General features: G+C 50.8%; 1 protein-coding gene across 1 annotated transcript in view; it reads left to right on the forward strand.

Annotated features, from left to right (window-relative positions):
* The window catches only part of Jakmip1 (janus kinase and microtubule interacting protein 1), a 111,527-nt gene that overhangs the window by 69,576 nt on the left and 28,691 nt on the right, over positions 1-13,260 (forward strand). The window contains exons 6-8 of the mRNA XM_055623741.1: positions 1,860-2,006; positions 2,697-2,837; positions 4,273-4,332. Coding sequence (XP_055479716.1) covers positions 1,860-2,006; positions 2,697-2,837; positions 4,273-4,332 — 348 coding nt within the window. The remainder of the gene's footprint in view (positions 1-1,859; positions 2,007-2,696; positions 2,838-4,272; positions 4,333-13,260) is intronic.

The raw sequence follows: 13,260 nt of genomic DNA on the forward strand, positions 1-13,260 counted from the left end.
ATCTATCTATCTATCTATCTATCTATCTATCTATCTATCTATCTATCCATCTATTTATTTTTGGTTTGGATTTTTCAAGGCACGGTTTCTCTGTGTAGCCTTGGTTGTCCTGGACTTGCTTTATAAACCAGGCTGGCCTTGAACTCACAGAAATTCACCTGCCTCTGCCTGAATTACAGGTGTGTGCCATCCTACCCCCTGCCTGGCTCAAGTAATTTTATTTTTAAAATTTCCCTTCCTCCCTCCTTCTTTCCTTCCTTCCTTCCATCCTTCCTTCTTTCTTTCTTTCTCCCTCCCTTTCTCCCTCCCTCCCTCCCTTCCTTTCTTCCTTCCTTTCTTTTTCTTGCATGTGTGCCACAATACACTTGTAGAGGGCAGAGAACAACACTGGGGATTTGGGTTGGGGATGAGGCTTAGATCATCACACTTGGCAGCAAGCACCTTTGCCTGCTGAGTCATCTTGCTGGGCCCAGCTAAGCAAATTTTCATCATTAATGCACAAACCTTTTGGCAAAAGCCTCGTGATCCTTAATGCTCATTCTAATCTTGATTGTGAAGGGAAATGTATCTTCACAGGGTTATCAGAAACAACATTAGTTTCTTCCTAGTATATATGGAGGCATACCTCAGGTAGCTATGATCAGACTGTATACCCATCACATTTCTACTTCTTGCTTAAATATTCATGAGCTGAGTGAATACTCATGAGCCACTTGGTAATTTACTGAGGAGGGTAGCGAAACAAACGGGCTGCCTGAGCAAGTTTCATGAAGAAAGGTGAGGCGGTCCCACCGTTCAGTGTGGTGACTCCTGATCTGGGTGGATGCACATTTCACCTTAGTAAACAAAGCCACACCCCAAAGGGTGCTTGGTTTGATTTTGCACTTGAAAAGTGGCATTCTCTTTTTAACCTATGTATTAATGCTATGCAACATGTCTTTTTCACTTAGTTTATTAGTGCAGCCTTTTCTGTCTAGTAGGAGTGGTCTTTTCTCAGCTTTCTTGGACCTCACGGTGTGGCAGTGTGATGGCTTGCTGGCCATCCCTGCCTGGTGGCCATTCAGGCTGCTCCTGACTTCTTCACTATAAGTAATGCCAAGAAGCCCCACACCTGTCTTTACGGTTGAGGGTCTGTAGCCATCACTACTGGGTTGAGAGCGGGGGTGGACAGATCTCCAGAAGTGGCTCGTGGGTCACGTGGTACCTTTGCTATCTGACACAGCACCAGAGTATTCAGTTTTCACAGAGATTGAGGCTGGGTGCTGAGGTCAGCCTCTGTGCTTGATTCCTGGTTCCAGGACTGTGATCGTGGCCTCGGTGACCACAGGGCCACCTCTTTGCTCATGTTCTGGTATGCAGCTTGGTGGCCACGGCCTTCCTGGGTACTCAGGGGCCTCAGTGAGGGAGCTGAGAGGGTCAGAGCTAGTTCATTTGGGGACTTGGTAACACGGCCATCTCTTGTGGTGGTTCCTGCCTCAAAGACCTTGGGATCTGAGGTGAAGATCAGATGGCCAAGTGGGTCACCAAGGGGTTCCCAGAGGCTGAACAAACGACAGCCTGAAAAGACATCCTGCTTTTGTAGGGACTGTCTGCTTAGAGGTTGTGGTGAGTCACTCTAGCTCTACTCGCCTCCATGCCCAGGACTGAGGCTGACCCAGCCCTGCCCAGGCCTGCCAGTCTGCAGGGTGTTACCCTGTGGCCTTGCCCAGGAGGGGCCAGGAAAGACTAGGTGGCTGGATTGCCCTCTGGGGGATCATGCTCCTGACGAGACCATGTTGGATCTCTGCTGGCCTTGACAGTGGAGCATGGCCACCCATGGGGCCGTCCAGCCTCCTGACCTGTGTCTGTACCTGTTGCAGCTGAAGCGCTCTCGAGAGACGGAGGTGCAGCTGAAGCCTCTGGTGGAGAAGAACAAGCGAATGAACAAGAAGAACGAGGATCTGCTGCACAGCATCCAGAGGATGGAGGAGAAACTCAAGAGCCTCACAAGGGAGAATGTGGAGATGGTGAGGCCCAGCCACCAGACCCTCCCAGATTCCCCGCTCTGTCTAGACTCTGTGGTCCATGACACTTAACCCCCAGGACACCTCAGCAATGGGGTCAGTCCCCAGCTAGTCTTGCTTCTCTCCACATCTCTACATGTGTACTGCCAGAGTGTCTGCCTCATCCCCTCAATGTCTTCACCTTAGAGTGGGGAAGGGCAGAATCAATTTGGCAGGCTTATCCGCTGGATAGCTTATAGCCCATGACTGCCTCATGCTTCATGGGCTGCTCTGGAAGCAGTTCCTGCTGTTGGGGCTGTGTATGGGGGCAGGTTTTTCCTCAAGAATGACTGGTGTCTGTGGTCTGGGTGGTTGTAAGCTGCCTTCAGGTGCATTTATTAGAATGGCTCATTTCACAGCTTAGAAGACTGGGGCTCAGGTGTGTGTGTATAGGCGGTTTCTGGTGAGGAGTACTGCCCTGCCTGCCTTGCCTTCTGGCTTTCAAGGCTTGCTCAGGACATCCTCTGCCCCATGACCTGCCACCTCTGCCTTCTCTGGTGAGCATCACTGACCACACCTCAGGCTTGGCCTTGGCCTGCAGCTGTGTATTTCCCATCTTGGGGCCAAGTGACATTCCCACCCCTGAGCCCCACCGCAGTGCTGTTCTTCACAGTGTAGAGCACCACAGCATCTTCTCTCTCCTTCTGGACGCAGAAAGAAAAGCTGTCTGCTCAGGCCTCGCTCAAGCGACACACATCCCTGAATGACCTCAGTCTGACCAGGGATGAGCAGGAAATCGAGTTCCTGAGGCTGCAGGTGCTAGAACAGCAGCATGTCATCGATGACCTTTCACTGGTATGTTGTCACTCTTGCCTAGGACGGCACCACAGGAGGCAGAGTCAAGAGTAGGCATCAGGATGGGAGTGAAACCTGACCACTCAGCTTCAGGCACTGAGTCTCCTGTGATCCCCGGAAAGCAGCCCCAGCTTCCTTGAAATGAGATCAGCTCTACCTGGGAACAGTTTCCATGGCAACCCACTTTTCAATGGGTTCCCGGCTTGCCATGGTGAAGAAGCAGCATGGATCTGTTCTGAGGGGCCTTTGAGTTATTATTAACTTGTATTTATTTTTGAAGTTAGCTATAACATGCCAGGAGTTTAAGCTTGTAGATCTGAACTTTGTCATCAGATCTGAGTTTGAAGGACCAGCTAAAGCTGTGTATGGGCCTCGTGACTGCTTAGGGGTGATTACGTTGAAAGGAGAAGGGAGTGAGCCTGCAGTAGACAGGGGTTGTCTTACCCAGAAGACAGCACCCAGCACTGCAGTCAGGCACAGCTCCAGTGGGCTTCAGTTGGCTCTCAGAAGCAGAGTGGGTTTGCCTTGCTCACGAGACCTGCGTGCGCATGTTGATCCCATCCACAGGACTTTGAAGGGTGGGAAGCCATGATTTTAGGAAGGGTTTGATAAGTGGTGCCCATTTTCCCCCTCCCTCCCCGTTCCTTTCCCTTCCTCTCTCACTTCCTTTCTTTCTTCCACTGCCCATATAGCCATCCATCGTTCCTTCACTACCTACATGACAAAATGTAGCTAAGGATGACAAGACAGACTCAATAAAGAGACAGTGGGTGAAAAGAAAAATGACAGGCAAAGGCAGGGCTAGGGAACATGATGACCAGTCTGCCAGGACTGACGGGTGGACGGTCAGGCCGAGTCCCAGCTTTGTCCAGAGTGTGCTGAGAGTGAGAGGTCCTCGTGCCATCTGGGTATAGAGCCACCCCCAGAACTGCCACTCCTACTTCACAGTGGCCCTTTCTGCAGAGGACACCCACTAAGCAATGATACAGGACAGTTCCTAGCCCCACAGAGCAAGTAGAAACAACTAGAGAAGATAAAGTGGTCACTTAGCCAGTATGGGAGCTATGAGGGATTCCACCCCAGCCCCATGCAAGCTTAAAGCCACAGGTATCTCACACTGCTGTGGACTCTGGTGAGGCCAGCAGAACCACTTTGAGGCCATACTGTAGCCTCTTGACCCAGTGAATAATCCAGGTTTGGCTGTGATGGGATGGCCTATCAGGATGATGTTTTCCTAGGAGATCTGTACACAGACAAGGTCTAAGTAAGTGTCTTGTCACCAGGCTCTGAGTTGGGTGTCTAGAATGTGAACTAGCCCACAGAGGTGGGGGTAGGCATGTAGGTCTGTGCACTGAACCTCTAGGTCCTAACCGTGTGGTTTGGTGTAGGGAGTTCCTGGCTGCAAGTGCTGACGGGTGGCTGTTTTTCCTTGCAGGAAAGAGAACGCCTGCTGCGCTCCAAGAGGCATCGAGGAAAGAGCCTGAAGCCCCCCAAGGTGAGCCTACCACAGTTTCTGTCACGAATCTTCAGGACAGGACAGTCTTAGAGGAGGGGAAGGTCACAGGGCCATTCACAGGCCCAGAGGTGGAGGCATGACTATGTAAGGCAACGCTGTGTGTTGGCTGTGGAAATAAAGGCTCATACAGGGCTGTCTCAAGGCTACATACATTATGGCATAGTAATGTGACCCAGATATGGTAATTTATTCATGGAAAACTTACTAATGGAATTCTGTGTGTGGACCTTGGGTTATGGGCACCGGAAATTAAAATGTAAATACTCAGGCCTTCTGAGGGATTTGAAGGACACTCAGCCTTGTTCTGTGCCACCCAACAGTGTGTTGTGGGAACTCGGGAGCTTTTCTAATTGATGTAGAATGGTGTTCTTTCTGTAACATGTAACTGTGCTGTTTCCCAGAGGCTGTCTAGGTATCCTGGCAGGAAAGCACAGAGCTGGGTGTGGAGACTTAGAGGCCCTCCTGGCAGGTTTGGAAGAAGGCATAGTTTGCATGTCAGTCACTCTGTCTACCTGTTTGAACTGACAGTTGCCAACTTCATCTCTGATAGAGACATGAGTGTAGAGAAGTTCCTTCATGCAAGAAAAACTACGTAGGTGAGATTATAAATGGCCCAGGATGCACTCCCTGGTGGAGTCAGGGTGACGATAGGGAGTGGTGGGGATGCTGCCTCATCTGGTCCAGAATAGTTGGCACAATGTGGGCCAATGGTGCTAGGCATTGCACGGTCTAAAGGGAAGCCTAAGTCCTCACCTCAGTGTGGGACGATCTAGAGTTCAAAGCCAGCCTCAGCTAGCTGGTGAGTTTGAGGCCAGCCTGGTCTACATGAAGCCCTGCCGCAATAAGCAAAGGGGTGAGGGAGGTGTAAATCCTTACACATTATCTTTCCTAGGACTATCTGAGCTAAGTGCCACCAAAAATAGGTCCATTGGAACGACAGAAAGTTACTGTCTTCTAATTCAAGAGTCCAGAGCCTGGCTTCAAGGTGCTGGTGAGGCCATGCTTTCCTCTGACATCTGGTGGGCTCCCTTTTCTATTTCCTGGAAGTTGGGTATTCCTTGAAGTATGCTAGTCCACTGCTTCCGGTTTGACCCTGTGGGTCATTGTGACCTGCCTCAGTGTGACCTCTTTAGCGTTTATTGTTGCTCTCACCAGGAATGTCACAGTCTGTGACAGCACAGCCAGGACTTCAGTCTGTCTTTCAAGGATACACTGATTATTCAGGGTACCTTTATATAGAACCCCAAATTTTTTAATGTGGATGTAAATGTCAGAACGACTGTAGAGCATGTAAAATGTGTCTGTGAGCCACGTCTGACCCCAGGTAGCCTGAGGTGGCATCCGGGTCAGTGTGTGAGCTCACGGTTGCTTAGATTAAAGAGCAGCCACGCCACCGCGTCACCTCATCCTCACAGAGAGGTACAGACTACTGCTCAAAGAAGAGCAGTGGGCTGGTGGGGCTGAGCCTCCAGTTCACTGGAGCTCCAGGTCCCAGCTGTCTCCAGCGGGTTCTGTGTGGTCATCTTAGGGGCTCAGAAGGCTGGGACCACCACTCTTAGAGGCAGTGTGAAACCAGCTTGGTCTACGTAGAAAGTTTCAAGCCAGCTTAGCCAGGGCGACATAGTAAGAGCCTCTCTAAAGCAAACCAAACCAAACCAGCCGAGCAAACAAACAAGAAAAAAGTGGATCAGCACAGCTTGTTTATATTCACAGACATATTTACCACATTCCTAGAAAAGCTGGGGAATAAAAAGTGATGAACCCACGGCACCTCCCCAGGGCCAGTGTCTGTCTTTCACTCATCTGGGACTGAACTGGATTCTCATTCAACATTACACTGGAAGCAACAACATGCACCGTCGTTGTAAATGTGAATGCGGCCATGTAACCTGCTGAGAGAGTAGGCCGCTGACTTTTTCAGCACTGTGCAGCGGTGGGCACGCTTCCTCCCTCTTGTGGTTGGAAATGACACTGCAGTACCACCTCACAGGCCCACTTGCAGCCGCTTCCACGAACTGCTGCACACGGCAGCAGTTTGGCAGCTGCACGACTATCTGCTCTCCCTTTTCCCTTCTGAGGGACATTTTTGCTCCTGTAAATGTCACTGAAAATCTGAATGCTTCTGGCTGATGCCATCTCAGTGGTCGGAACATGGGCCTAATGGGGAGAAAGCGCCCCCTGTTGCCAGACAGAAGATTATAACATCTGCAAACCTGGCCATAGTGCACTGAGACAGTTAAATGCTGAGGGTGGGTGGTTGGGAGGCCCAGGCTTGGCACTAAACACTCCATAGTTCGAGGTTCCCAAGAAACCCTTTGCCAAGGTATGACTATCTGGAGCCTACACAGGCTGTGAAGGCTTTACTCCCAAACCCTATATTATATATATATAATATATATAATATATATATATATATATATATCTCACCAATCAGAATTTATAAGTACTTTATTTATAATTTATATCTCAGAAATTATAAGTACTTTGCTCCCAAGCATCTCACACAGGAGTGCTTGGCCTGTTCTCCCATGTTGAGGATCAATCATACCATGCCTTCCATTGGTCATGAGCTCTGAATCTATTGGATGGGAGAGAAATGGACAGCCCACTGGCAGCGAGTCAGGATGTGCAAAGAGAGGCTGCCTGACTAGGTGCACGGCCTCTCCTGAGAGGTGCATTGGCAGGACACTGCCCACCTCAGAGAAGCAGAGGCATGTGGTTGTGTTAGTGAGAACGCCAGAAGAAGGTTGGACTTGGGAAACCCGCGTGTGTGTTGTGTGCGTATGCGTTTGGAGATAGTATCTCTTGTAGGTTGGCTTTGACTCTGTGCGTAGTTGAGGAGCCTCCTGATGCTGGGGTTACAGGTTGCCCCGCACACTGTTTTCAGCAGTGTCGAGCGAGACCAGGCCTCCGTGCCTGCTCAGTAAGCATTTGAGCAGTCCGTCTGCATCATCAGCCCTTGGGTAGGTGTTTCCTGGGTCGCCTACTTACTGTTTCCTGGGTCGCCAACATCTGTCTTTCTCTAGATTCTATGTAGGCTGGCTTTCATCCCAGCCCTGTTTCGGCCAGGTAGATGGGCAATGGGGTCACTGGGCCTGAACATGATTTTACTCTCCCGTCCCCCATGCTGCCCTCCAGGCTTGCTGTACCCCTGTCTCCTTCCACAGGCTGAAGCACTGGCAGTTTCTTGGTCCCTGTAAGTGGCCCCCGTTTACTCTCTGTATGTTATATATACCCTAGGGAACCTCAATGGCTTCTGAGATGACCCCCGAATTAATTACTCTTGTTGCCATGGAGATCAGGTATCTGCCAGAAACAACTTAAGGGAGGAAGGACTTGTATGGGCTCACGGCCTCTGATGGCACTGTCAATCATGTTGACTGTCTTGATTTTGGGCCTCTGGTGAGCCAGAGCATTGTGGTAGCAGGAGCACCTGGCACAAACTGCTCACACGCTGAACAGGAAGCAGAGAAAAGGCATACAGGATACAGTAAGGGACCAGGACAGATACAGTTCCAGAGACACTCCCTCAGTGACCTGCTTCCTCCAGCCAGGTCCCAGATTCTACTACCTCCTGATCGGCCAGGAGCTGTCTGGTGGCTGTGGTCTGATAGTCCCTGATTGACTAAACTCCTGGGTGGTTCCCAGTCCACTCAGGTGGACAGTAAGATTGACCATCATACCCTAGGAAGGAGAGCCCCTCCACACTACAGCACACCCTGATGTGCAGATGATGGGGACAGGGCAGTATCCCAGTGTTGGCCTTTAGATTTGAATGGCCTCCTGGGCCCTAAGGGCTGTGTTAGTGTCACCCTGGGTGCCCAGGAGCAGCCCATCCCCAACCATTGGATTCCCTCTGGAGTAAGACTGCTAAACCTTCTGTGCCTCCAGCTAGCTTAGTGCTGGCTAATATTACTATGATTAGCAGGGAACGAAGGTGAGGGGGCCGGGGACGGACCCTAGATGGTTCCTTGAGCCCTGTCCTACAGTTTGGGGACCTTTCTCTAAAGGGATCTGGAAGCTGGGAGGCCTCACCGTGGAGCAGTGAGCTGGGCTGCAGGCTACATCGATAGCTGCTGTTGCAGAGGCACGGGAATTGAACCCTAGCAGAGCTCTGAGCATATGGGGAAAGTGGGGTCGGGGATCTCAGATGTTACTAAGAAACTGAGGCCTAGGGCATTGAGGGGTCAGCTCCAGCACAAGCTCTAAGGCCTGAGACAAGGGAGGTCAGCTCCCACAACCTGCTTCCTGGTTCACATTCAAGAAGTCATTATGGAGCCCTGGTTCTATGCCTGATCATAGTAGGTGGTCAAGAAATGATAGTGCAGCCAGGTCCAGTCGTGCATGACTGTGAACCCAGCACCCACCTCCCAGGGAGGTGGAGGTAGGTACATCTCTGAGAGTTTAAAGCCAGTCTGGTCTACAGTGTGAGTCCAGGCTGCCAAGGCTACACAGAGAAACCCTATCTCGAAAAACCAAAAATAACAGCAACCAAGAAGAAAGAAAGAAAAAAAGAAATGATAATGTCTCCTTCCTTCCCCCTTGTAGCCTAGCTACATGTCCTAGTTTGCTTTCTGTTGCTATAGTAAACACCATGATTTGGGGAGGAGGGGACTTATTTCAATTTATAGATTACAGCCCATTGTCAAGGGCGGTCAGGGCAGAAGCTCAAGTAGGAATCTGAGCAGAAACTAAAGCAGAGACCATGGAGGATGGCTAATTACTGTGTTGCTCTCTGGCTCATGCTCAGCCAGCCTTCTTCTACAGGGCAGGACCTGCTCAGGGATAGCACACTGTCCACAGTGGCCTGGGCTCTCCCACGTCAGTCACCAAGACAGCTCTTCCCAGACATGGCTCCAGGCCAGTCCTATCAAGGACTCTAGGCTATGTCAGGTTCATAGCTGACATAGGTTACTAGGTTACTGTGGCTGGCCTACTAAATTCCTCTGGTGAGCATTTCGAAGGTGCCCAGGCCCTTCTAATCCACATTCCAACCTTTGAAGCCAGTGTCAGTGTCCTATAGTGCGATCCACCCAGAAAGGCTGAGGCGCCTGCTTGTCCGTGTGGCAGTCTGAGTCCCGTCCTCTCCGGGGACCCTGGCTCACTGCACACAATAAGCGGTTCATGCCTGGTGTCTGGCAGATTGCTCATCATTCCTGAGTCCACTCTGACAGCACCCCTAGGAGTCATACAAACCTAAACTGGTGCCTGGAGGCTAAACCTGCTGCTTGAGGAGGGCAGGGCCAGAGAAAGGTTGGGCATCTCTGGAGCAGAGGCTGCTGCGGGGCAACTTCCTGCCTAGGACTCCCTACTGTTTTGTTTTGTTTTGTTTTTTCAGAGTGAGTTCTGCTTCTCAGCAGCTGAAGGTGCTTTTTTTTTTTTTTTTTTTTTTTTTTTTTTTTTTTTTTTTTTTTTTTATCCCCATGGTTGTTTGCAGTTGAGCTAGTTCCTGGGCAGTCATTCCCCAGCTGTTGCTCTATGGCTTCATCAGGTCCTGTGTGCCCAGTGGCTTACAGCTGCCAGCACAGCACCCCACAAGCCCAGAGGTTCAGAGCAGCGGCTACACGAAACTCTTACACATTTTATGTCCAACTTGAATGCAGGGTTGGTCTTTGACCCTTGTGTGGGAGAGATGAGGGGAGAGATGTTTCTCCCATCATAGTGGCACTCCTGTAAGGGCTTGCACACCTGTATCCAACTCCTGACCTCTGTCTGGGCAAGGGACCGATGAGTCCCCTGTAGCTCAGGAATCAGAGCTGACCCCTAACTCTCGTTGCAGGCTGTGTAAGAACTAAGGCAAATAAACTCTGAGAGATACATTTCAGGGACAACAGTGGGCTGAATGTGCCAGGCCACCCATGGGTGGTGGTGGATTAGTTTGGAAATGTGCCAGGTAGGTGAGGGAGGAGGCACCCCATCCTTTGTGGCTCTGGCCCTGAAGCAGAAGGTTCCTCTCATGATGCCATTGCTATTGCTGTGCCCAGGGGCCTTGCAACTGTCCAGGGACCTGGGACTGTTGACAACAGTTCTGGGCACAGGGAGATTTGGGTCCTGGGAGGGACGCCCCCAGAGGACACGCTGGTTTAGAAGCTGTGCTCTATGATGAATATCTGGGGCCGGCCTGGAAACTGGCTCCTCTGCATTGATAGCTGTGTCATCAGCCTCTGGGAGCTGGTCCACGGTAGCATCACTGTTGCCAGGGAGGTACCTTTGCAGTGTCCCTGTCCTCCATCTTCTGTAGCTGACAGTATTCAGGAAGCCATGAGAGGCAGGCTTACCTTTTCCCAGGGCTAGAGAGAAGCCAGAGATGGCCTGTCCAGCCAGCACAGGTTAGCAGTCCCTGCAGCTTCCCCAACATGGAGTACATCCTGTTTGTGCTTTACTTCTCCTTCTTCCTCTGCCTCTGTGCCCTCGTGTGCCTGTACTTCTCTGGCTGCCAGGAGATGACCTATAGGCATGAAGGTACGCAGCTGGCTGGGTGGGGCAGGGGTGTCTTGGCAGTTCCTGGCCACTGCTGGAAGGTCCTGTATCTTCTAGGCAATTCTGGCTGGATGCTGGGAAGGTGAAGAGAGGAGTGGACGAGATGCTCGGTCCAGTGGAGGGGTGTGTGTGTGTGTGTGTGTGTGTGTGTGTGTGTGACAGAGAGAGAGACACACAAAGAGAGAGACAGAGAGAATCCCCTGATCTCCAGTATGTCTCAGTATGCATGTATGCTACCCCCAGCCCCCAAACCACATTTTAAACTTTGGATTCGTTTATAAAAAAACGATACTAGCTAGAGTGACCTGTGTTGTAAGGAGGGTAGATGTCTAGAGGGACGAGCCCTATTCATAGCCCTTAGCACTTATGAATTATGGGTATTTTTTTTTCAGGAGGTAAACGTCCAGGAAGTTTAGAGTTAAGGGACACAGGCCACTTGGCAGCAGGCAGGAAGCAACATCTCCTGGTGACTCTCCCCTGCCCTCAGGAAGCAGGTGTGGTCCACTCCTTGAATATTGAGGAAGCAGCAGGGAGCACATTTTGTGGTCTTTAAGGAGATAGCCACCGTGTTCTCTTTAAACACCAAGGAGGCTTTTCTCTTTTGTGTTGCGTTTTGTGTTTCTGTTTTGTACACTGGGTGGACTGGCTTATATCAACTTTGGTGTCATCTCAGCTGTTCCAGGCATTCGGGCATGCACCTTTAATCCTGCCATTTGGGAGGTGGAGTCAGGAGGGTGGGAGTTCAAGGCCAGCCTGGACTTCGTGAGATACTATTTTAAAAAGAAAATAAAGCAAAAAGTGGCCTGCAAAGGAGACAGACTGACCCGCTCATGTGTTCTGAAAGCCCGGTAGAACCCAGTTAGACCCTGGATGCTGTGGAAATGGACTGTACATAGTTATGGATTCACTTCTGTTATGGCAGGATTTCACTGGGATGATTGGTTTGTTCTGGTTTCCACCCTGTAAGGAGCTTCTGGCTTCCCTTGGTGCAGCATGGCTTTCTGCAGCTCCAGTCGCTAGGGCCAGGGCTACCATGAGGCTCCACCTGAGCCTGACCCTGGGCTGTTCAGTTGGGAACACTGGCAGTTAAAACCTTGTGATTAGGCTCTGTAATTGAGTACTTAATTATCAGCCACACTGGCCTTCAAAAGATTAGCCTAGGTAATTGACCACGGATTTTCACCCCAGAAACTTCCAGAATCCTAACAGAACTTCCCTGATCTTAGTAAGTCTGTCATTTTAGAGTCTTCCTGGGGCTCGCTTGGTAGGAGCAGCAGGCCACCAGTTAGCACAGCCAACACATAGCTCCATTCCCAGAGGCAAGGCAATTAACAGTGTTTATGAAAAATAGGGTTGGCCAGGCAGCAGCTCAAGACAACAGGGGTGTGGAGCTTGAGGCAGAGGTGAGCCATTTCTGTAGGGGCAGGGCTTCCTATCTGAGGGGAGGGGAAGATGCTGAAGGCCACTTGAGCTGGATGAAACCTAACCTGATTTCACCGTCCTACCTGCCAGCTCACCCGGGCATGGAGGCAGGTGGATACCCAGGAGATGTTGACCACGTGAACCTTTAAAGAGGTCACACACATAAACCCCACACCATTTGAAGAAACACTCCGGTAGCGAGTGCTTGCAGACTCCTTGTAGAAACCCCGACCACGCAAGGTGTCCCCCTCCCTGAAATGTCAAAGGTACTTCCTCGTGGAGTTGTCGATGGTGACCCCAACCTCCACGTTCTTCTGTCTGCGCATGTGTGGTTGCAGACACACATTGGCTTCATCCCGCAGGGTGGGAGATGGCCTATGGAGCGCACCTTCCCGCCTGTGTGGGCGGGGGAGAGTTGGGGCACTCTGGGATTTCCTGGGAGTCCAGGGCTGACCTCTGCAGCGAGGCTACCGTTCTCTCATGGTCACAGAAAACACTCCGATTGTGGCAAGGAAGTCTCTCAAAGGTGGGTGGTTAGTTAGAGAATAAAGAACAGTGTGCCTAGAGCCAGGAACAGGGATACCTGTGGAGAGTGATGGTTGATGGAGGTAGCCTTCTGCAGGTAGCGCTCCCCTGGCAGGGGCCCTATCTGGTTTTAATCATGTATCTCTAGGTTCAACCTTGTCTGCTTCACCGAAGCTTCTGAGCCGGTGATTGACGAATAAGTGAATGAATGAGTGAACAAATGAATTAAGTGAAGCCCCATATCTGTACAGTCTGGACTGAGAGGGCTGTGGTCAGAGTCCCAGGTAGTTGGCACACAGAACATAAACACTTTTAAGGAGCTGGACATGGTGGTGCATGCCTGTGATCTCAGCACTTGGGAGGGAGAGGCAGGCACATCGCTGTGAGTTCAAGGCTAATCTGGTCTACGAAGCTGAGTCCAGGACAGCCAAGGCTACACAAGAAAACCTTGTCTCAAAGAAAAACCCAACAAACAAACAA

The sequence above is a fragment of the Psammomys obesus genome, unplaced genomic scaffold, assembly GCF_907164565.1.
Source record: "Psammomys obesus unplaced genomic scaffold, mPsaObe1.curated_primary_1811, whole genome shotgun sequence".
Taxonomy (NCBI): Eukaryota; Metazoa; Chordata; class Mammalia; order Rodentia; family Muridae; genus Psammomys; species Psammomys obesus.